This window comes from Leptosomus discolor, chromosome 7, assembly GCF_034619465.1.
Source record: "Leptosomus discolor isolate bLepDis1 chromosome 7, bLepDis1.hap2, whole genome shotgun sequence".
Lineage (NCBI taxonomy): Eukaryota > Metazoa > Chordata > Aves > Leptosomiformes > Leptosomidae > Leptosomus > Leptosomus discolor.
The window spans coordinates 39,146,933-39,171,955 of record NC_141397.1 but is presented as its reverse complement, the minus strand read 5'-3'; the positions used below and the strand labels follow the sequence as shown (position 1 = coordinate 39,171,955).

Genomic DNA, 25,023 nt, shown 5'->3' with positions numbered 1-25,023 from the left:
AGGTAGCTGACATATGATTGCACAGGAGCATCTTCCTAAGAAATTCTTTGGCCACACTGCTGAATACAAAGCCTTAGGAGAACTAATTTAGCTACTTGATAGTGTTGACAATTCAGAAGCAAGGGACTAAGTGGAAAGATGTTTACATCTGACAATAGAGCTGTGCAAGGCTAGCCACATCTGCCGTGGCTTCAGCCTCGACACTCCCTGGCCATGCTGGAGCTGCACTTCCCCAACGCCCCTCTGCCTGCCTCCGGCCACTGCATAGCCTGGCAGCGATGCACGCAGAGGCGTTCCACTCCCTTCTGCTTGCCCCCATGCTGTGCCTGGCTGCTGGGTGTTTCCCAAGGGAGAGCAAAATTCCATAATGGTGAGATTTGACGAGTTTGGTTGTGCTGTTAAGAAATGAGTGGATGATCTTTTCCTGTGTTTGCACTTCGTTTTGTTGAGGTTCTTTTTTGGTTTTGTTGGGTGTTTTTTTTGGTGACTGGGATTCTGTTTGGTTAGTTTGGGGTTTGTTTTATTTTTTTAGAATTTAATGATTTTAGAGTTAGCCTTTGTTAACTTTTGGTCCAGCAGTAGGGGAATGTTAGATGTTGTCATGGGCTTTAAGGTAATACAGCTCAAACCCATCAGTTTATGTTGATGGCGGTTGCTGTGTAATTGTAGGCGTGCGGTTCTGAGCCTTTGACATGCTCACTAAAACCAAAAGATCTAGGTCACTAACATTTACTTCAAATTAGTCTTGGCTAATGGCCTATTCTGGGATATATAGAACTTTGAATTGTATGATAAGGATTTTATTTTTGATTAATTTCAAATTGATGCAGTCAGTTTTACTATCAAACCGCTCTAGAAGGCGAAGAGTTTAGATCCAAATTTTCCAGGTGTGCGATATCAGGTTGGCATTTGGATACCTTCTCTGAGGTGTTGCCAGTTTTATAAAGTGCTGCATTCACCATACTGGCTTGGGTAATTTTTCCTGACTTCTTAAATTATTGTTCTTGTTTTTCCTCAGATTTGGCTTCTTACAGTAAATTCTGTGTCTTGGTTAAGACTGGCCCAGTGTTTCTTTTCTTAATTAGAATAGGACTTACTCGTAGATGAAAGGTGAGATTAAAAACCCCAAAAGTGGAGGAGTTTTGCTACAGAAGCTAATATGCAGGATTATGGTTTTGATTTTTAATACTTGTTGTCATTTGATGTAAGTGATGCTTGAAACACTGCCAAAATTGCTCCCACAGCAATACTTTCTGATTGATTGGCGTGAGTAATGTGCAGGTCTGTTCTTAACCTTGTGAGGGTCTTCCAAAGGCTCGGTGTATTTTCAGAAATCTGATGTAAAGTTTTGGTCTTTTTACCCATAACATTAAAACTATTTACTTTCCTCACTTGGTACATTCGAAAAACTATAAAATCCTTAGTATGGTTTTATGTCTGCCAAGTGTGAGCTTTGTGTATTGTTATAGGGTGTTATTTCCAGCCTCCTTTTACTTCTAGGTACCACACTGCAATTAGGATGCAGATTTTAGGGGTTTTGTTCACCAAAGCTTTGGTAATTCTGGGATTGGAGGTGGGGACCTGCTTTTCTGACAGCTGTGATAGTCTGAGAGTCACTTCTCCCAGCTACTTGGCAGAAAGCAAAGTTTGTTATTCCCCCAGTTAGCAAAGGAGAGGGTGAGTGAGTGGAGGAAGGTTTGGCATATGGGAACTGGGTGTTCCGGACAGAAGAAATCAGTGTATGTTAGGGTTGATGGGGTTAAATTGGACTTTGCCGAGCTTTGAGATCTTGGTGCTTAAAATATGTTGAAGTAGGCCGGCTTGTGCTTACCACCATGCTTAAACAAATGTGATTATTATTTTTTTTTTTTTTAAATTTCTTTTTAATTTAGCTAAGATTGCTTTGAAATGGCACTGGCACACCGAGTCCTGGGGTGGATGGGGCTGGAGGTCACACGTAAGCAGAGCTGGCTTTGAGGTTCAGTCGAATCGTGAAATACATGGATATGCTCTCCATAGCACCTGGAGGAGAAGAGTCTAGCAAGAAAGAGAGGTTACAGTTTTTCCCTTCAGAGGTCCATCTGCCCTTCTTTTGTCCTGCCTTTCTCTGGCGCAGCATGCACTCCCCTTGTCCGGGGGATGCTTGCAAACATGGATGGGTGCTCAGTAGGCTTCTCTTAGCAAAGGTTGGCTAGTGCTCTGCTGCCTGCAAACAACTTGGCGTTTTCCGCTTTAAGACAGGAAAACCAGCAGCAGAACGGTCGTACCCTGTTGTGGTATGGTAAGCGATTGTGGTAGGAATATTCCTTCAAAAATACTGGTGAAAGAGGGGATTGTGGGCATTGAGTCAGCTGATTCCACAGGCTGAAGCGGGATGCTGAAACTCTTAACACAGTCCAGTCACAGTTGGGATTTCTCATTGTAAAATGTTACATGCAGCATCGTGGACTATTCCAAAGAGTTACTTAGGATTCTGTTTAGATTTAATGTTAAATTAGTTTTCTTCCTGTTGTTGAGATTGACAAGAACAGTGTTGAAAATGGGAAGAAGTGGGTATTAATGGGCATGCTGGGAGCAGGCTGCAAATGCACTTTTATCTCTGTGGGAGCCAGCTCGATCTGGCCAGACGCATGGTTTCAGTTCATTGACAGCTCTGATGATGGCGGTTGGGGTTGGGAGAGCCTGTGTGATGTGTTTTCACCCTCCTCCTCTTCTAGGGCCCTCTCACTGGGTCATCTGTGATGCTTTTGTGCACAGTCAAGTAGTCGCTTTGGGGTATTCTAGCTTTCATGGTGCATGAAACTATGTTTAAGCATTCAGACTGCAGACTTGCCTTGGAAGTAGTATCGATAGTTTTCAGGGATACTATCTGCTTTGTCTCCATTGACATGGACAACCTGCACCCTACAGGCCCGCTGGGGTTAGCTGGCAAGCTGAAAGCTGGCTGGACTTCATGTGCATTGTATTTTTCGGTACGTTGGAAAACATAATATGTGTGTGCTCATGAAGAACAGGAGCTTTTTGTGAAATGACTAACTTGTCTTACAGGACCAAAGACTACAATGCTTCGACTAGCTGTAAAGTTTTTCCCTCCAGACCCGGGTCAGTTGCAAGAGGAATATACTAGGTAAAGTATTTTTTGAAGAGTTTGAATTGCATTGCCTACTGAAATAATAGGAGGATGTTGTATCTGTTCCCAAACAAAACTTATACTGAAGATGAGGGAAAGAACACTTTTCGTTAGCGTTACAGTTTTAGCAGACACATGTTGGCAGATGAGTGTTATTGGCAAAACTGTTTTTCAAAACAGAAGACAGCGCAGGTTAAGGGCTTGCTAAACATCACGGTGTCAAAGGAAGAAATACCAAAATTTATAAGCAATACCTATATAAAATAATCATTACATATTTTGATAAATGATTTATCGTTTAAACTTCCAAAATCCATGCTTCAAGTATTGTACTACTAACAATCACGCTTTACCGTTCATGTTTTTCACCAGTGCTCATCATGGGGTGCTTTTGCTCATTGATCTTTGGTAAATTAAGCAGACCAGTCCCACCTGGGAATGTGGTTTGAAGCCTGTGCCTCTGACAAGGATTACCCAGGATTTTGGTGTTTAGAGAGCTCATTCAGTGCTTTTCCAAGTTTTACTACTTCTAACTGGAATTCCTTGTAGAGATCCACAGAAGTTCTTTATTATCCTTCGGACTTATTTTAGAGTGAACCAGCATGGTAGCCGCTGTGATGCGATGTGATGTGATTGTCTCTTGTAATGATAAATATTATCAAAGTATTTCCTTTGCTCCCTATTTTCTTACATTAATTGCTGTTTCTCGTAGGAATATAATTAGAAATACAGCTTTTTGGAGAAGGAACTGTATTTTTGCCTATTTATAGAGTATTTATTGTGGAATTCTGCTCTGTGCTTAGAGTGTCTAGGTATTTCATAATGCTACTAATGGTATGTACACTTTATTGTGAGTGTATTGGAGAAACCAAGATAGCTCAGATATGCAGAAAACAGACTTTGTAGAAGTCTTTAATACCTGCTTACAGTACTTTAAATTTAACACACGCACCCCATTCAAAATGTATACCTTTTATTATATTTTTGCCTCAAGAATATGATATCTAATGTTTTAAAATTAATTCTTCTTTAAAAAAAATATTACTGTTCTCTTTCAAGGTGTAATTCAGCAAAAAATATTGGATCAGTCTGCCAGTTCAGAGGTTTATAGTACTGACTTGTTGCCTATTTACTGGAGTCCTTATTGCACCTTTTTTCAAGTCAAAAGGAAAGCACAAAAGACTCGCCAGCATTACATCTGTAAAAATGTATTAAGGTTGATTTAGGTTACTAAATTGGTCCTTAGCAGCACACTTTCACGGTTCCACGTTTTTCTTCTATCCTTGTATGTGTTGCAGGCAGCTTATGACTTAGACAAAACCGTTAAACAGGAGTCTATTCCTCTTCAACAACTGATTGGAAAATACTTTAGTTAAATGAGTATAGCAGTATAAGAAGAACATTTAATTTCTTACTGTCTTTGAAGGCTGCTAACATTATAGTCCTGGAAAATACAAGCACCAAGTAAAGTAATTGAGTGCTAGCAAAATGCTCATTATTTTTCCTAACAAGATATTAGAATCAGTGATGATCTTCCATCTTTTTTCTAATAGATAAAATCACTTGAAATGTTCGTTAAGTTTCTTTCCAGCTAAAAATTACAGCTGCTGTTACTCCACAAATCAAACTTATTAAAAACATGGTTTTCCTTCTGCTTCCTTGTCCCTGCGTCTTCGTTTATGCTGATAAATTGTACTGTCACGGGTTATTTGATTTGACTTGACTTGACCGTTCTTGGTAGTGAGGCTTCTGTGTTATCTTTGTTTTGGAGAGAGGAAAAATTAGGAGATGCTGGATTTATAAAGTACTGCTCAGTTGCCTTACCATTCTTTCATGTGTCAAGGTGTTACTTGTAACTCTGGAACTTGTAACTCTCTCTCAGGTACCTGTTTGCATTGCAAATCAAGAGAGACTTGGCAGAGGAACGACTGACCTGCAGTGACAATACGGCCGCTCTTCTGGTCTCTCACCTTCTGCAGTGTGAGTATCTCAACTGTGGTGGCACCGGGTGGTGTTGCCGTTGCTAACCTGAGGTAAATAGTGCACAGAACCTTTTGGTAACTAAAAGTTTTTTTCATCTCACAGTATTTTGTTCTGTATATGCATAAAATGTATAGAGACTGTGGTGAAATAAAACTAGAAACGTGCCAGAAGCAGCTCAACAGTAGAGTCGTCAGCAGCTTTCCTCCTTGCTGGCAGTGCAAATGGAAATCGGAAGAAGTGGATTTGGAAGCTCTCCGTGTTGCTGCTTGCTCAGTCTGTACGCACCTAAAGCCCTAAAAACGTGGCTGTTAAGACGAGCAGGTTGAAAACTTTGATTCAAAGGGTTCGCAAATCAGCTCGAGCAGCAGCCAAATGATAGTATTTACAAACCTGTAACCTAAGCTGAGGAATGGGTTTTTGTGCCTCCTGGCTTGAAACAAAAGCTGGTAAATAATACCTCTTCACACTGCACTGCTAAATAGTTATTAGTTCTATAAATCTGCATAGTAGTATAATTATTACAATTGTATTATTTATGATAATTTTATTGGAAGAGCAGTTCTATCTCGTGTGTGTACCATCAGTGACACAGTTAAAATTTGCTCATTATATTCCAGCATAAGTTCTGCACTCTGCAGTGCAGCGTGGAGCTAGTGAGCAATTCTCAGCATCTGGTCTTGCTTCGCTTGATTCTACCCTACTAGAAAATTAGAAGTCAGAAAGAATATGATTATTTTTAGAATTATTTTACAAAAGTGCCTTTCAATTTTTTTTCTTGTTTGTATGCTGGCTTGATTTTTTAAACAGGATATTGCTGTTCTCTGCTTAAGCACAGCTGCCTTGGATGAGATTATTAATTCCTTTAGTCCACTCTCCTTCCTCTGACAGCAGTTGATGGCAGATGCTATGGGGAAGCCCTCAGAAACGGAGCAAGCATATGGTGATACTTCCTTTGCTGCATCCATCCAATCTTTGCATGCGGCCTTTCTAAGTCAAAGATTGACTCTGTATCTCTTTGTTTAGTTGCGCTTGATGAACTTTGCCTCCGTGTATTTGTCTGATTTCTGAATTTGCTTATGTTTTTGGCATCCTTCCCTGAAAATGAGCTTCACAGCTTAGTTTTTGGGAGGTGTGTAGGATAATGGTTATCCTTTTGTCTTTTTAAAAATTTTGCATTTTAATTTTATATTGTAACTTTATATTTTATTATCAGAAAAGGTAAATAACTTTTTTTAAAAAATGTGTTTATTAAAATTGTAGTTTTTATATGCATCTGCCATACATTCTGCCTGACTCATGGTTTTCTTTTCCAAGCCAAGGACTGCTGGTCATTTCATATCTTATCAGATGGAAGCTGTTCTGCACTTTTGATTCATGCTTGTTTTTCTTCTGTAAATCGTTTCCTAAATCCACAGTGTCATTTCTGAAGGGTGTGGATATGTGAAGGGGAGACCAAAACTCAAGATGTAGGCACTGTGGGGATTTATAGTCACATAACATGGCTTTCTCTTTTTGCTATGTATTTATTTTTGGACAATTCCTAAAATTTAATTTGCCTTCTTCCCAAATCAGCTTGTCCATAACTATTTTACATATATTTAGAAAAATTAAATTGAAGTATCCTGGTTTGATATGAGCTATTTGTAAGGAAGAAATGTTTTAGTCCACCTCGCTCATCTTCTACAAGTGTAATATCTTTGACCGTAAAAAATTCTTAAATTTTCCAAACAATGTTCAAATACTGCTATAGTCCCCAGGAATTCTTTCTGGGACAAATGTGAGGATTTTGTAAAATGAAGCTGTATACAAGGTGTAATGCACAAATTTGAAGTGCTTAAAGGAAAATACATTCTGGCTCTTGAGGTCTCTGTAATTTCTAACCAAGTATTTGTCATTGTTTCTTTTCCATTGTTTCTTCTTATTCTAATGTAGTTTTGTTTTCTGTAATAGCCGAAATAGGGGATTTTGATGAATCAGAGGATCGAGAACACCTTAAAACAAACCAGTATTTGCCAAACCAAGAAAGAATTGAAGGAAAGATTCTGGAGTTCCACAGGAAGCATGTGTAAGTGAAGATTAATGTATACCTCAATGTATAGTTCTGGGGAGCGGATGGACTTCCCGGGTGGAGGTTCAGCTTGCTGTGCGATAGGATGATGTTAAGATTGCATTAGTTAAACGCTCTTTATACCCCTCAAGGAAAGCTGGATGTAGCAATAGTCATGTAGTTAGGACAGAGTTGTTGGACAGTAGGTTTTCTCAGGTGGTTTTTCAGTGTACCTTTAATAACATACCAAGGAAACCTATTGTGAGCTTCTAATAACGGTTTTAGGCAAAATGAATGCTTTGTTATTTGAAATTCCCCCTTCTCCCACCGTGCACGTTTAATGTACAGCAAGGTCATGTGCTTTACGGTCTAATCTGGCTGGTCTTAAAATCTGAAGATCTACTCAGTATGTGCAGTATAAAATATTTTGGTAAGTAAGATTTGGAGCAGACAGTTGACATGGTGCTTGTGAAAGAGAAGTCAGGCTCCAGGGAGGCTCTGCTGTGACCAAAATGCTACTTGGAAGATCAGGGTTTGCATTGCACTATATATTTGCGATGGCTTTGGTCTTTTGGGCTTTAAAGCACGCAATGTTAATATCGCTGAGAAATTTCAGATGATTACCTGCCATAATCGTCCTAACCTCACTTGTCGACCTCGCTTCTCGGAGTCAACAGGTTAGATTAAGTGAAGGTGTTTGATAAAATGGTGATAGAGGTTCTATTTCCCCTGATAGGTCTTTTTCTGTTTTAAATTTTGAGACCTTGTGCATTAGGATTTAGCAATTTGAAGTGCTCTTATTATCCACACACGCAGTTTATTGTGTGTGGTTATGTGTTTTAATTCAAATACTATATTAGAAATTTAAATTTTCCTTTTGCTCTGTGAAAGTAAACTCGGGGGTTGTTGCTCACTGACTTTCTTCTAAGACAGAACAAGGAGTTTTTTTCAGGGCAGCATCTGTGTTTAAGGCTAAGACACATCCTATATTATGAGAAAATCACTTCCTGAGAATTTCAGTGATAACTATTTGCTTTTCATGATCACTCATTTTCAGTTGTACTGATATTATTGGTATTGATGGAATTTCAGCTTTGTTGATTCTTGATGAAATCAGGTGTTTGTTACTTTTCTGCTTTTGAACCTTTGAGGTGCATGTGGAAATGATGATGGAAGACACTAGATGTTGTTTTGATGGAATTTGAAGTAATTTTGAAGTAAATTAAAAAGTATGCTAGGATTCTTCACCTTGGGAGAGGGTAGCTGGAAGAGGGAAGCTGTTAATTGCACAGAAATATTTCATTGTTTTCCTCATGTCAGAAGAAAAGTGCTGAAACAATTAAGCAGTAACATCAATGCAAATTAAAAGAAAAGGAGGAACATCGTTTTTGTACAACTTGTAGTGATGTTTTGAAACTTGCTGCTGCAAGATGCTGTGAAGTCTAAAACTACAGATGGCTTCCTGAAGGGTTTTGATGATGTTATGTGGTATAGGCTGATGGCTTCCAAATTTGAGATGAACTGTTTGATTTTTGTAGTTCTGGGATAGCTACATCCAGACCATGCACAGAACAGCTGTTTGGTAGTCCTGTGCCTGGGTCCAAGGGAGTTGCTTCTGCTTGTGGGGAATTTTCTTGGTTTACTTTTCTTGATGGAAAGGTTATGACCATCTTCTGAGTGAGTCAGGGGCTAGTAATTGATTAATTAGGTTTGAGCTTTTTTCAAACAAGTTCATTCTAATCATTCCTCACAGTAAGGAAAGTTTGTATTTTTCCCTCTTGGGAAGCAGTCAGAGGAAGGTTAATAGTTTAATGAGAGTTGCATCTAATGCAGCCATATTCTTAAAATGATTGCAATCTGATTCTAAAGAAGTGTTTTAGAAGTGTACATTCAAACCACGTTAGGATTAAAAGCTGAGGCATGTGGTTAGCAAAAGTTACAATGGAAGATTAGTGATACCTGAGTACCTTGGGCGCATGTTTTAAATCCCTGTGTGCCTGGGGAAAAATTTTTGTTAGAGAGATGTAATTTTGGAAGCACTGCAATCCTAAAAATAGCTGTGACTTCCTTGCACGTCTCTTCTCTCTTCCCTTACCCAGGGAGGACTGGCCACCCTTTTCCATTTTTAGTAGTTGTGAAGGTCCTGTGCGTTCTCAGAGTGTAGACACGTTTTTTCCTCATTTCTGTTCACCAGGAGCAAGCAGGAGCATGGACCTTGGGTGTTTGCCTCCTCCCTGGCAGTGTGCAGTGCGGTTAAACAGACAGAATGCTTCTCTCTTGTCAGCCTTGTGCATCATATTTTTATTTTTGCGTTTTATTTTCATTTTTTAATTCCTTCCGTTGACCTTATTATTGCTACCTTTAGGAGACCGGTATTTTCTTCCACTGATGATTGCTTTTGACAGAGACTTCTCATATAAACAGAGCTTCCAGAAAAAGAAACCCATTTCTGGCAGGATGGCTCATCTCCAGATCGCTACTGTGTCATCTTCTTTCTGCCTCAGTTTTCCTTCTTTGTAGCCCTTGCTTTGCCTTGAACACCCTTACTCAAACAGTTTACAGGAGGTTTCTGGATCTTATCAAGCCAGGAGCACTGATGTCGCTTTCTTGTGCTGAAGTTGCAGCAGGACATCTTCTGCGGCCGTGCTTGAGTTGGGGGAGCAGGAGAATGCATGTGCCTTTGCAGAGGGTGCTCAGTCTCTTTGGATGATGCTTTGGAGTGGCTCTTCACATTAGAAAGTTGTGGTTTGATTTTGGGTGGTTTTTTTTTAATTGCTTCACCATGACTATTAGAAGTGGTAGAAAAGCACACAGATTCTGTTTTATTCAGCTTTATATCCGATCCATTCTGTATCAGAAGAAGAGAAAATATATTGAGAATGTTGTATTCAGAAAGATGGGAATTGAAAGCTTGTTTTCTAGGAAATATTCTTTAGTTTTTTTCTTTTACTTTCACAAATACAGAACTATGGTTTTTGTATTTAACTTCGCAAATGTAGTAACATTGAACAGGGGGAGTTACATTTTTGGTATAGCACGTTACTTAGGTGCTTCAGCAAGAGCCTGAATTAAATTTATTTTATTTCTAGTTTATGGGAAAACAAAAAAGTTTGTGTTTTGAAGGTGGTGGTGCAGTTAAATCCTGGCACCCCAGACACTCCAAATGCAATGTTTGCTGCCTTTCTGGTAGTAGTATGAGTAGAATACTTACTGTGGGGTGTGTATAGTCCAGAATTAAAGATAACATAATTTGCTTGCATTCGGGTGGTGGTGGTTTTTTTTGTTTGTGTGTACATCCATAAATCAGGAAAGAAATAGAAGATTTGATAGATGTTACATTTACATTTACTGTTATCCCTCATGTCCTTTCACACCTTGTTAGCCTAGTTGTCCATGATTTAATATCTTTAAGTTGTTGCTACGTAGTCTAAACAATTCTATACATGCAGCATTTTGACACTTCATCTTTAAAATTCTGCATTAATCACTGGGTTTAAATAATCTGTAAATCAGCTAACATTTAACAGCATTTATTTTGAATTGATCACCCTGATTGTCATGTGAATATTGTAACATGCTACCAATGTCTGTCTAGATGGATGTATGTAAGGAACCTTTACACCAAAACCTATTGCATTGACAGCAGTTTTTGCTGGAAAATACTTGTAATAGATAGTCTGTTGTCCATTGACCTGAGGAAGATTAAGTAGATTTATCTTCTTAATGGATGAACAAAATTAGTCCAGATTGTTTTCAGGCTGGTCTGTGCAGCTTAGTCTGCAGCAAACATCTGAGGGTAATGACTCTGAAACGGCTTCTCGTTTGTAACCATTTGTGGTGCAGTGTGAGCTGCCCGGCATCGCTCCCAGCTTTCCCTGCTCAAGGCTCTTTCTTCTTTGGTAGGTACAGGCAAACTGTGTGCATGAGAACGCTCTGAAAATGATTGTTTTGCTCTTTCTGAGATGCACTGTGTTTTGGGTCGTATCTAATGGAATGTAAAATAACTCAGTGGTTGTGCATCAGTTACACTGGACTGTTTATGCAGAATTTTTAGTACTGTATAGCTCCAATTTTCTAGTTGCCATTTTGTCCCAATTTTTGTTTCCCTTCTCTTCCAACCCGCCCCCTTCCCAACCTCCGGCATCCTCTTTAAAAGACAAAGCACCACTTTCATTCTTAATGTCGCGCTATTCAGAAGAATTATAGCAGGAATTAGTGTGGGTCAGAGTTACACACAGTGCTCTTAGAGTGTAACTTGGGAAGCTGTGACCAAAATTCTACCTTTTTTGTCTTCTATGTGTTTAATAAACAGGAACTGTGGTACTTCAGCTATTTTGATGTGGTTAAGGAATCTATGGGAGAAATGCTAGTAACACTTTGAGCCAGTACAGAAACATTTATTCCAGCATTACTCATTTCAGTAAGGGGAAGAGAAATCTGCTTTACTAGTTTAAGCTTTTAGACATGGCTAGTACATGTGGTGGTAACACTGGTAGAAAGGCAACTACAAAACTTTCTATGTTTGGCATTTCTTTTTCTGTTTGAAATCAGATTTTTGTTCCTCTGTGTTTGTTCTTCACAATCCCTTTATACATACACAGTCATATAATACTGACATTTGGATAAGATTGGAATATGGACTGAACTGGTAAAGTTAGGAGCTTTACGGGATCCCTGCTTTCTCCAGCTGGTAAAATGAATGTTGGCTTTCCTGTTGTGGTATTTTAGATTATTTTTTTTCCCTTTGGAATGAATAAGGCAATACTGTTGAAGTCCTGTTCATCAAATGTATGTGCATGCAGGCTTACTTTCTCAGTGCATTTTTGTGTATGTGTGCATTTTAGTCTAAGGAGCATTTTACTGCGAATCAAAGAAGCATTGTTTCTTCTAACGACTTCCATTTTTCAAAAGTTTGCATACTAACTGAGTTTCATAATTGCACTCTGAATTGTAGAGGCAGTTCCCACATGCAGTTAGTATGTATTGTCGTTGTCCCTGTTTCTGATAAATTCAAATGTAATGATCATTCACTTCAATATTCTTGATTTATATTTAAAAGAAATCTGTGTGGAGCAAAAAGGTTTTTTAATGTAAAACATAGGTAGGTAGGAGGTCTTTTTAAGGAGCGTGCCTAGAAAGGCAAGTCAGGGTAGCAGGAGAATTTATTTACTACTGATGTGGTGGTTGGCACGACATAGTACATGAAAATAGATCATGCTGCAAATAGTTTATCATCTGTTTTAATGAAATGAAATACAGATTTATGGAAGGGAGGCCTTTTCTTGGAAAATGGGATTTTAAAAATTTGTCTTTGACTGTGTGTGCAGGAATCTAATCTGGTTTCAGCACTAGTCGGTTGTAAAGAGAATAATAAATCACTTTTTATCCCCATGTCTTCCTTGTACTGTTACGTTTATCCTAGTAAACTTGCGCGTTGCAGGAACGATTCAGTCAGTGCATTAGTGTAGGTGGCTCATGGGGCACTTGCTTGGGAAGTAACATAATACTTAATATTTCTAATCATGTTCACTAGGGATGCAGGGGTTGTTTTGTACATCTGGGGCTGAAGCAGCCTCACCGGTCCCAGTGCCCCAGCAGGTCCTGTGCTGCTTGGCTTTCTGTGGAATTAGCACAGGAGAATGGTCTCCTGCCTTAGCAAGTTCTTCTGGACCCCCTTTATGCCTAAAATTGGGTGGTAGTGTTGCCTTGCAGTATGTTTTTAGTTCAGAGACTACCTTAGTTGACAGGCTTGTGTTTATAAGGACTTTTTTTACTCTGCAGTGTAATTGGGGCGCGTTCAGTAGCGAGCACTTCATTTCCCCAGCAGCATTTGCTTGTCCTTGGAGTACACTAAACCCCCTGTCAGGGCCCCTGAACTGATAGGGACAGTTTTGACTTGTAGGGAAAAGGTCTCGTCAGTACAAGTACCAGTGCTTCACCAGATCATTTCCAGGCTTGTGACATTATCTATTTTGGGGTGGTCCATATTTTGGGGTCTTGGCCCTCGCTTGTCTCAGTGGCATGAGAGCTCAGCGCCGCCTTCCGTGGCCTGGGCAAGGGGCTTTTCAGGCACTGTACCTCTCCTGCTCCATGAGCGTGCTCTCTTCTTTGCCCTGGCTCTGCTGACGAGCCCGGACACACTGTCTGTGGCCACCCCTCCTGTTCCGGAGAGCCAGCCAAAAAACGCACCGTAATCCAGTGAACTCCCCCTCGTGGAGAAAAAGGGGGGGGGGGGGGGAGGATACAGGACTGTTTTGTCATGCCGAAAATCAAAATGTCAGTTGTTTGACTTCAGCAGGCTTGTGGAGCAGTAAATGAAGACTGAATCTGTGACTAGTGCATGGCAGAGTCTGTGCCAGTGTCTGTGTTGCTTGCTTGGACTGTGCACACTCAAAAAGGAGGTGCTCCATGTGTTTACATTTTCCTTCTATTTTCAGAGTTGTTTCAACAGCAGATAATACTTTATTTTTAAAATCCTTCTCTGGGTTCCTTGTCAAGGAGGAAATTGTACAGCCAAAGACTGGGGGAATGCGTTGCACCCAATAGTACTAGTGTAATAATTCTGACGTCGTCCCGAGACCCTCCCTGAAGTGGGTCACTCTGTTGGAGTATTTGCCTTGTTTCTGTTTTGCTGGCCGTGCAGCTCTTAAATCTCTCGCTTTTTATCTGGTTAATAATAAAGTGTATGCAAGCAAGCAGAAGAAAGGGCGTTGTGGTTTGAATTCAGATTTGTTCAACTTTATTGTTTCTGAAATAAAAAAAGCTCTGATCTGGTTAACATTTGTTTCAGTGCCTCTGTCTATGGGATGCATTTTAGCTTGGTCATCTGTCTTTGCACACTGTTCCTATTGCAAAAGTTGCAGTGTAATCCTTAACTTGGAGTGAAACTGCACAACTAGATGAGATAGAAAATTCTGATTTAGTGCCAGAGTTAAGACTGAAGTGCATTAGCCATGTTGCCAGTATTGTAGAATCAGATTGTTCTTAGAACTTTATTTATTTTTCTTCCTTGTTATAGGGGTCAAACTCCTGCTGAATCAGACTTTCAAGTGCTTGAAATCGCTCGGAAACTGGAGATGTACGGCATCAGATTTCACCTTGCATCTGACCGTGAGGGCACCAAAATTAATCTAGCTGTTTCACACATGGGAGTGCTGGTATTCCAGGTAAGGTGGGGAGGGCAGACTGGATACGTGTGTCTGTCTGTCCATTAGGACGTCTTGGGAATAAGTCTCTCATTTTAACTTCAGGTGTCTCTGATTTTAAGATTTAGCACATTTTTACAGTCAAGGGAGTGTTATTTAAGCCCCCAAAATATTGTTTGATGCAGTTTGTCCTTGTTGGTGCAGAGAGAAGAGCATCAAAAGCAACAGTGACAGTAAACTAGAAGGGTTTTGGTTGTCTCTTTGAAAGTAAGTGTTCAGAGAAAATCAACAATTCATTTGGTACAGGCCTGAAACAGGTCTGTAATGCTGGAATTTTGGTTCAGTTTCTCTTGTTTTAATGTTACAGTGTATTTTTGCTGGGATAATGTTGCTCGTAGTGTATAGAAGTGCTGTTTCATTGAAGTGATTGGACCAAATAGAATCACTACTTTTGTCATATTAAATAAGTGACTCGATGATCAGAGTTCTATCTATGAACACAATCATATTATTTTCCTCCCCTCAAAACACACAGGCAGCCGACCTACTGAAATATTTCCACTTGGGCACTCATTTTCTGAGCATTTTGTGTCTTACTTGTCCATTTGTTACTGCAGGGCCTCTTCTCTTCAGTCACTGCCATCCTGCAATTCTTTTTGGTCCTCCTCAGTGGCCTCTCAACCCCCAAGGTTTCTGTCATTTCAGCTCATTTGGCTCTTTTTCTTCAAATACCATTTTTTTGTCTCCCTTTGCTTATAGAGGGCGGCGACAGGAGAATTGCTGCGGTAGTGAGTGCTGATGGGGTCCTTCCCCGAGGCTTAGGGAATCAGCAGTATAGGGAGGGGAGATCTGATGGAGGACAGCAAGGTGAAGGCAGAGCTTGGTTTTAGCCCAGTTTTAGCCAAATAAGCAGGCTTGTGAGCAAGAGAGCTGGGCAGGATTCTTCGCCTGTGCGACAAGTACTCCTCAGTATATTGTGTTGTCGAATTAGAAAAATTGGCTTGGAGGAATGTGTCTAGAGGTCTGTCCTAAGGAAAAGGAGAGCATGTTAAAAAAAAAAATGAAACCCTCATCTTGCTTGTAATGTAAAGTATCCTGAATATTGATGTGTTTGAAACATTCCTTTCCCATTCAGTTTTCTAGTGTCTGTGCAAGACAGACAGACATCGCACGCTTGTAGCTATCCCTGTGTTGAAAGATAAAACTGTTTAAGGGAATATTGTTACCAGAAATTAAAATCCAACAGAATGGGGAGTGTGGAGGTGTGTGCACATGCATGTGTCTATATATCCACAACAGAATTTTGTTTGCTGCTCTTATTTCTGAAACTTTTGCCAACTTTTCACTGTTGTTATTTTAATTCAGGGTAATACGAAAATCAATACTTTCAACTGGTCAAAGGTCCGTAAACTAAGCTTCAAGAGGAAAAGATTTCTTATTAAGCTCCACCCAGAGGTCTGTGTAAGTTTTACTGTAATAGTAGGCTGATCAGTGTTGAAAAAAATACATATACTTAGTTTTATTATAAAAAATTCTATAGTTTGTAATTTTATAAAACAATTTCTGTGGGGTAGGCTTGGCTTCATCATTCAAGTAAAAACTCTCGCCTTTCTTATCCTGTGTCTGTCATCTTAGATTTATGGGTTTTGTGTGTCAGCCTCAGCTTATCCTTGACATAGGCATACACGTGTGTAAGATTAAAAAAAACAAACAACAAAACCCGAGTATATGGTGCAGCGTGTCTCAGTATTTTTACTCTGAAAAGGTTACGTTTAATATTTCCCTTGGATATAAATGGAGTTTTAATTTTTGAAAGCTGTTAAATGATTTAAACTGCACTCAAAATTGCTTCCATTGCTATAAGGCACATGAGAATTGACTTAGCAAAATACTGCATCTCACCAGAGTTCAGGCTTCTGGTTGGCATGTATTTGTACTCTCCTTTTCTCCTCCATTGCCATTTTCTGTGCTACTTAGCTTTTGTGTTTTGTTCTCAGGGCCTGTATCAAGACACATTGGAGTTTCTTTTGGGAAGTAGGGATGAGTGTAAAAACTTCTGGAAAATCTGTGTTGAATATCACACATTCTTTAGGCTCTTTGATCAGCCAAAGCCAAAGGCTAAAGCAGTGTTCTTCACCAGAGGGTCATCATTCAGATACAGGTAGGGAGAAACATAACAGATTTATTAAAGCTGAATTCCTTATGTCTTAGAAAATGAGATCAAAAGGAGAAAGTATTCTGAAGTCATTCCATCTATAATTCTCGTCCACTGCATTTCATAATGTTTGTACTTTTGTGGGTTCACAGTGGACGGACACAGAAGCAACTAGTGGATTATATTAAGGACAGTGGAATGAAGAAAACCCCATACGAAAGGTAAGTACAAATAAGTTTGTGAGGTGAAATGCAGTTGAGACTTTCACAGATCCCTTTTTGCTGAATTTCATTGTTTCTAAACAACGCTTGGAAGCATAGTCACTTGCTGACTTACTAAGGTCTACCTCAAATCTAAGGTAGCTGAACTAAATTAAAAAAATTTATCATTTTGTGATGATGTAAAGAAACCTAGGAAAGTTTCAGTGTTGTATTTTAATGTCCATGGACAGTGCATGACTTAGCCATCTAAAATTCAGTATGTTTTGAAGATTGACTGGAATTAGTGAGGGCTTGTCTGTGCGTCGCTGTAGCTGTGCCAGTAGCCAGTGGCAGAGCACATAACTGAACTTGGGATCTGCAAGTCTGAAACTGCAATCTTAAATACTCATTCATTTCTAAATATATGAATAAATAAATTAAGAATGTGTGTTTTCATTATAAAATTGTCATTTACTTCCTTTAATATGAAACCATGCTGTCTACATATGGGAAACTCTTCATAGTCTTTAATCTGAAAGATTATAGGAATTTAATAGAAATTTGAAGCAGTTTGCAGTAATCTACTATTAATAAATATTTTTAATGTCTTGGACTGCAGTTGAGCTCCTTTTCTGTATTAAAGATTGATTTTTCTAGTAAATTATGGACATAGAATGACTCTAACCACAAATGTGATGCAACATGCCAGTTTTTCGGGCGTAACATAGAATTTTATATGCCATAAATTATAGGGTTGACTGAATTGTAAAATTGTTACAGATTAACTCATTCTGGTTTTGAAGCCATTCATTTGTAGATGTTTATACTGATGATGAAAATGTTAAACTAAGTGTGTTATTTAGTCTAGACTTCTGCCCCAAGTTGCTCATGAGCTCTCCTTTGGTGGTATGAGTGATCTGGATTTTGTTTTATTCCATTTTCTGTACGTTTCTTTCTCCTGCGTAGCTTAATTTACAACTCTTGTGACTTTTAAAATTTTGAACTAGTTATACAGCTTGAGATATTTCTGTTGGCTCCTAGAATGGAAATAGCTGGATGGGGAAGGGAGAAGGATGATTCATGTCTTGGATACTCACAGGATGCTCTCTGTCCTGCAGGAGGCTCAGCAAAGCCAGGGCGTCTGCTCGTGCTGTGAACACCGATGTGCCAAAACAGGTCAGTACTGCAGCAGTCAGGGAAGCTGACAGCCAGCTTTCTGAGATGACAGTGGGGGAAAGGTGACCTGAGTGAACTATGTGTCTGGAACTGCTTTCAATGTTTGATCCTTGTCCCTGATGCCCAGTTTTTCTTCTTTTTTGGGGTGGTAGCAGGTTTGATAGGTGTAGCCAGTGGAGTGTAAAGTGAGCAATATTTTCCTTTTCAGAGTTCAACGTAACTGAAAAGAAAATGTTGTACTTTCTAATCTGTTATTATGTCAGAGCATTAGTTTGTCTTCAGGTGCTGTCTACTGCTTTCTGTGGAAGCCTTAAGTTCATGGTATAGGTGCCTTCTTCAGTTAGTGTCAAGAAACATGTTTCACTGAATGCACTTGCTTTACATATGAGAGGTTAAGGAAGCGTCGTCGTTTTCTATTATTTTTCCTTGTGGATGCTTTTTCAGGAGAGGCTATAAAATATATGGATTTAGTTTTCCATCCAGTTATCTGAATTCAAGAAAAAAGATCTTGCCTCTTACTGGGGCTGCTGGATCTGTTTCTGTGTGCGGAGTTTTGTTTGCTGTAAAGTGATCTCTTTTGAAGCACGTATTCCTTCTGCATCAGGAACTGGCTTTGTTTTTATGTGTTATAAAAACCTTTTAATCTGTTGTGTTTCTACCTTTTTTTTCCCCCCTTAGTGTGTCCCGTTCACTGAGGGCCTGAGAACCCCAGGGTCTCCTGCCTCAGCAGCTGCCCCCTTCCACTCAGTTCACTCATCGACCACTCCTACTCCTGTCCTGCCCATCTTTGCAGAAACCAGCCCTTCCTCTTTGGACCCTCGAGTGCCATACGCAAGGATTACAGAAAAAACCACTGCAGCACCAGCAGAAGTGGGGAGAAAACTTCTGCAGCAGCCTGGATCTCCCATGCTCCAAGGTGTTGGGTTTGGTAGTGTTGCAGGAAACTGTAACCCCGCTTGTCCTGTTGTTGAAAGTGGTTGCGGTTTAGATCTAGACGTAGAGAGGAGTAGTAAGGAGAGCAGGGTCACTGTTTTTAAAAATGACAATGATGAGGATGACTTTACCACAGGTGTTTTCATTGCTGGGCAAGAGCATCAGCATGGCAGTCGGGGTGCCCCTCTTTTCACATTGACAAATTCACAGTTACAGGTGTCAGAGGAATTTATTGATGATGACCCAGCAGAAATTTCCTTTTTTGCTGGGGGCTCTGAGGCGTTTTCATATGTGTACAGTGGCTTAGAGTTAAAGGGCTCTGATTTTTCTAAATGTGTGTCAGAGTTGCCTGGCTTAACCACAGATGCCCTTCAGCAAAATACAGTCTCGTCTCAGTCAAGCCCTGACAGGTACTCAACCGAAGCAGTAGATATGAATACGGAAGATGAGTTTGAATTTGAAGCAGGGAGCGATTTCAACAGCAATGAGAGACCATCAGATACCTCAGAGCTGTTCGAGGTGAAGGCCCAAGCAAGCAGAATGCAAAGCCTCCTGAGCCCATCCGAAACGAGTTCGCTCATCAACAACCGCTCCGAGAGCAGCTCCCTCAATAATTTGCCACTGAACGGTACATCCTCCCTGCATGCGTACAGCTCCATGAACCATTCGGAGGCCAGTTCCATGGTGAACTTCCCTGCCTACTCAGTCCGCTCGGAGTCCAGCTCAGCCTTTCAGTTCACAGACATTATTGACCAGCTGGAACAGTTGAGCTATCCACCCACCACCACAGAAGACTCCAGTAGCACAGACACAGACTCCTGGGACTCTGAAACTGCTGCGCCGCTGGATGTAAACCATTTTTTTAGTAACCCTTTTGCTCAAGCCACCGGTGATAACTTTGCTTTTGACTTCCAGAATAACTTTAAAAATCTCACGCAAGAAGACTGGACAGAGAAGGCACGTGTCGATTGATTCTTGATTTTTGTGATGGATCCCTATGTGGTGTTCAGACTAAGAAGTCAAAAGGGTGTGATGTCAGTCACTCTAAGGAAGAAAACTCTAAGCCAGTGGCTGGATTTTAAGTCACATAACGTAGTTGATTATTTTTTTTTTTTTTCCTGTACCTCTTCAGTTTTCCTCAAAGCATCCTAGCTTTGGTGTTGTGTTATATACACCACACTGCAGCCAGAACCTGTTATAATGGGCTACGATGTTTGCAAAATACTGCATTTAAGGAAAAACCACTGATTTCAGAGAAGTTAAGTATCATCAGCTGGCTCATGCAGACATCACAAATTACAGTATATTGAAGGATTTCTTTGGCTATAAATGTGTTTGTAAGAGTCTGATGTAATACCCTGTTCCTCCAACACCTGAATGCGACAGTTACTTTTGCACATGCTTGTTAACCAGCAGCTGCATCCAGTAAATTATCTGTTTTCCTGCCCTGCAGGGAGAGTCCTCATTTTGGGTTGCGTTGTGGGTTTTTTGTTTTGTTTCCACAGTCAAAAAAATGGACATTCTTCAAGTCAGCTGTGAAGGAAAGTTTTAAAATACCAACCTATGCCACATGCCTGTGGTATACTTCGAAGAATAAATAACCTATGTGATAGTTTAGAAGAGGGAGTGTGTATACTAAAATGAAAATAGCAGTCGCCAAAACTTCTGGTGAAGACAATCATATTTTCTGACTTCAAAGTGCCTTCGGCAGTTCAGCAACAAACACGTACCCTTCTGCTTTGCAGCAGTTTGGAAATACATGCATAGACTATAAAAGTACTTAATCTCCATTGCATTTTGTCTCACTTTTTTATTTAATCACTCTACATAAAAATGCTTACAAATTAATTCATAAAAGTGTCCTTTATCTGTGGAAGACAGGTGGTGGTAAACCAGGTGATAGCTTTAAGTTTTTCTTTAAAATACAGGCTGTACTCAGAAGAATACTGTAATCTTTCTGGGAAATTGAGATATTAGGAGGAGTGAATGCTGTAGACAACAGTTAGAGGTTCACTGCTTTTATGAATTTTTTTAGTCAGGTGACTTTGATGTGAGACTTGATCTGTAAGTTTGAAAGTGTGGTTGAAAAGACAGTTACTGAACTGGTCACATCTAATTCAGCAACATTTATTGAGGTGAAACAGTAAAAGTCATGAAATGTCCTTCCTGTCTGCTAGCTTGATGGATTGGAGGGGTGAAATTCTGAGCTTCAGTTCATACTAGCATTTCTTAGAGCATTTTGCTTTTGTACGGGCGAGACCGAAATGCATAGCACCTGACAGAACCCTTGTGATGGAAAGCATCATCTCCTTCAGCTGTGTGGTTTTGGGCAGCGCTGTGCCCAGTTTTCAGCCCTTTGCAGAGTGCAGTGCAATCAACACCTCCAAAATAAGCTACGTGCTGTTACAAGCATAACTCTATGCTCAATATTATTTGTACCAGTTTCCTTAAACGGGGTCTTGCTATACCATTAAGAGACTTTCATTCTTTACTCAAACATTTAAAAAATACTATTCTTTCTTAAAATTCTGATAAGTAAAACTTGAAGGCTATTCCTCTCAGCATGTGGTAGGAGGAGATAAAAGCTCCTTTAGTCACCTTTAGTCACCTACTTCTCGTTTAGTTTTTACCAAGGTCTGATTATTTTTCACAGCACTTGCTTTTCTGTTGTGGTTACTGTGTTTGGGTGGAATCACTGATGTTCCAGGAGAAACGTGTCACCTTTGCCAGTGGCGCAGAAAATCGAAGCACATTTAGAACAAAGTATTAGTTTGGAACTACAGGAACGTACAGCAGTTTGGTTGCTCTTTTTTGTTTATAAGTGCTATACATGCTTTTTTTGGGTTGCTTTTTTTTTTTCCTTCTGTTGAATGTGTGTTCTGACTCTTCATGTGGCTTCATTCATACCTGTGGAGATGATGACATACATGTGTGATGTGACATTTCTAAATAGCACTTGGAGGAGGTCTTCAGTTGGGTCCAAAGCTGGTACCCTTAAGTATATTTTTAAGCAGTTTTTCTGATTTCCTTACTACAACTAACTGCATTATGTAACTTAGAAAAACAAGACCAGAAAAAAGACAGAATTCTGTCTGCACACTCTCTTACAGGCAGTAGAGTCAGGGGCTATTAATTTCTTTGATCTTTTAAAAAAAGAATCAGGATTCAGCTATTTACGTGTAACTGTCTGCCTCTCATCTTCTGTGCCTCAATCACAAGCATTTTCTCTAAATGTGCTAGAATTGCTTAATGTGGGAATAAATCCATCTGAATTCTCTAGGTTTTCAAAAGATCTTAGGAAGAATCTGCCTGCATTTTCAATAAACCCGCCTGGCAGTCCTGAGAGAAGGGTTGCCAATGTGTTTTCTCGCACTGTGGTTAGTTTGAAGAGGTGTCTTCAATGTTTTTCGTCTTGTATTTTACAGCTATGTAGAACTTCTATTGGCAATTTTAAATCTCAGGGATTTTTTTTAAAAAGAAAAAGTAAGGCTCTTAATCTAATGCCCCTTTTGTTTTCTAAAGGAAAGGCAGTGACTAGGATCTTAGTCCTTTAGCTTGGAGCAAGATGTGTGGATCCACAGGTGAGGGTGGAGTAGGGGGGAGCTTTGACCCGGGTATGGAGCTATTCAGATGAAGGTTCTAGTTAGGGGTGTCACCAGGGAACACTGACCCTTCACGTCATCTGACTCCTCTGTATACCTGGGTTTGGGACGCTTGCGCAAAGGTGGTGTACTGGCCGGTTGTGGGAGAGGCCAGTGCTGCTGCCTGTGTCCCTGCCACCTGCACGTTGTCTTTGCTGTTGCTAACTGATAGCGTGTAGCTGCTGTGGTTGCTTTCTGGGCTTTTCTCATTTCCAGCACTACATGGCTTCTGAGGATATAGTTGCATGCTTAGCTCTGTTTTATTCATGGTTTCCCAGCTAGGCACAAAAGAGGAGAAAATTTAGTTCGTAAGTACCATTTTTACTATAGCCAGAAAACTGTGAGAAAAGGTTCTTCATTTCCTCCAGAGTGATAAATTCAGACTCGCATTCCAACAGAGATGGAGAGAAAAACACTCTGCCTTCGAGGGAACGGGATGGCTCAGTGCTTTGCAGTTGTGAGTTATTTTAGCACTGTAGAGCCATGTCAGGCCTCCTCTTCTCCCGCCTGCCCCACCTCCTGAGGCAGCAGGAGAAGGTGAGAGAAGGAAGGGCTTTCTGTTCTCAGTCCGTATGGTTTGTCTTTGGGTAGTGTAAAGCAATTGGTGACTTTCTGTGCAGTGTGGTTGTGTCCTGAGTACCAGCAATGCTGCGAAGCTTTCAGTGTTACTCCTTGTGGTCTGTTTTGTTTACTTTTTACAATGTTGATACTACTAAAACTTAGTTCCTGGTACTGATTTCTGTTTTTTTCCTGAGCACACAAGTTTTCCTTTTAAGAAGGTAAGGAGTATGCTGGCAGGTGTGGAGTTGGTGCCAACCATCTCACTGAGAGAGCTGGGACCCTTGCAGCCCCTGAGTAGTGAAAGCTGCTGCGGGGATCACGTGGCTTGAAATAGGGGGGAGATGACATGAGAACAATCAGAAGACCATTGTCAAGTATTCCATACATGCTCATCTTGAGAAGGAAGCATTTGAGGAGCTGTGATAGTAGCAGAGGAAAGCCTGGGCGCAAACCTTCGTTTGTCCATGGCAAGTGAGTGGTCGTCCTCTCCTCCCCCCAACATTCTCACCTCTGCAGGTATGTTCTTTCACGTTTCTGCCTCCATCTGTAGAAGGCTGGAGGGGGCATATATAGGTACTTAGTTTTCTAGTTGACATACAGGTTTTAGTGCCGTGTTTTTCTAGTACAAAGAACCACTGGGATTTCCAGGCTTGTTCTGCTCCAGACTATGCATCCAGCAGCGTTTGCAGTGGTAGCTCAGTGAAGGGCACGTGCTGGAGCCAGCGCTCCTGTTCCTCAGTGAAACAGGGCTGGTTTCTGTTCTGCCACCTCTCCTTTCTCCTATTTTAGCAAATAGATGCAGCTGTAGACGGTATGTCAATATTAGCGGCTTTTCCAAATGAGTCAGGCTGTTGGGTTTGGCGTTCTTGTGGTACTCCACTTGCATGTTGCAGTGCGCCTAAAAGACACTAAGAAGTGTGTGTCTTGGATGGGTTATTTAATCTCACCTGTAGTCCTGTATGTGTGTACATAACAACTGTTCTATGCTTAAACATGTATATTAAATGTAAAGCACTACAGCAGAACATTTTTTGGTCTTCCTGTATGCAGTTACTGGAACTCTTAATTCGCACAAAACGTGGGTTGTAGAATATTCTCTGACCTATCCAGCACCCAGTTAAACTTCGGGAAACTTTACCTAGCTTGTGTTATCTATTGTGTGTAGACTTCGTAATTTTAAAGTAGTCCTTCATTATTCAAGTAATCCATGCTGTGTATTTCCCAGGACTTGTCATATTTTATATTAGGGTGGAATAAGGTGATGTATTGCTCTACTCTTAACTTTCACTTTAATTTCCAGTGTTGCTGGATAATACCAAGTATTGATCTCTTTTTTCCTGTGTATATTGTGTTGTGGTCATAGGTGATTTTGTTTAAGGGTTTTTTTTTTTTCGGTTGGTGGCTTGGTTTTGGTTTGGAAGTTTTTGTTTAGTTGCAAATCGTGGTAAGGGTACGATTTCCTGGAGGCACTAATAAAAGTCATTATAATTTTATGCTTTTTGGTGCAAACCTGTCGGTAAGTCATTCCCATTATTGTCATTTTGCAAAAAGTCCTAAGCCATAATTATCAGGTATTGATTGAATGAATGATACAATTTTCAGGGTAGTCTTTTAGCTGACGTAACCTGTAGTTCTTAGTAGATCTTGTGTGATGCTTGTCACAAATGCTGTGTGTATATGTACGGGTGAACATATACACGCTCTGCATGAATATGGGGAGACTTTGCAGTTCCAAATGTGTCATAAAATCCACTTAATTTATTATGGGTGGTTGTAGGATCAGTCCACCGGGTGAGCTGTAGCTTTGCAGGTTTCAGATTTGGAGCATGGTTAATTGTACCTGGTTTGTGGGGAAGGTGTTGCTATAAATTGGCCAAAGTCACAATATTCTGCTGTTGCTCGGATGGCAGCCGAGGGTGCGGCTTGCAGGAGCCCTGCAGATCATTAAGGACCACGAAATGCCTGTTTGTCGATACGTACAGGTTACACGTGCCTTGGTTAGAGTGACTCCCCAGTTAAATAGGTGCTGCTCTTTTCAGGAAAGGATTACGT

At 40.3% G+C, this 25,023-nt stretch overlaps 1 protein-coding gene across 3 annotated transcripts in view; it reads left to right on the top strand.

Annotated features, from left to right (window-relative positions):
• FARP2 (FERM, ARH/RhoGEF and pleckstrin domain protein 2) overlaps positions 1–25,023 on the top strand; it is a 70,054-nt gene that overhangs the window by 18,279 nt on the left and 26,752 nt on the right. For 2 of the 3 annotated variants that reach the window (XM_086467612.1, XM_086467611.1), the window contains exons 4-12: positions 3,049–3,127; positions 5,013–5,110; positions 7,064–7,178; positions 14,179–14,326; positions 15,671–15,766; positions 16,303–16,466; positions 16,613–16,681; positions 17,779–17,836; positions 18,515–18,752. In XM_086467612.1, the coding sequence (XP_086323738.1) occupies positions 3,049–3,127; positions 5,013–5,110; positions 7,064–7,178; positions 14,179–14,326; positions 15,671–15,766; positions 16,303–16,466; positions 16,613–16,681; positions 17,779–17,836; positions 18,515–18,752 (1,065 nt within the window). The remainder of the gene's footprint in view (positions 1–3,048; positions 3,128–5,012; positions 5,111–7,063; positions 7,179–14,178; positions 14,327–15,670; positions 15,767–16,302; positions 16,467–16,612; positions 16,682–17,778; positions 17,837–18,514; positions 18,753–25,023) is intronic. The other variant, XM_086467610.1, reaches the window with a different exon arrangement.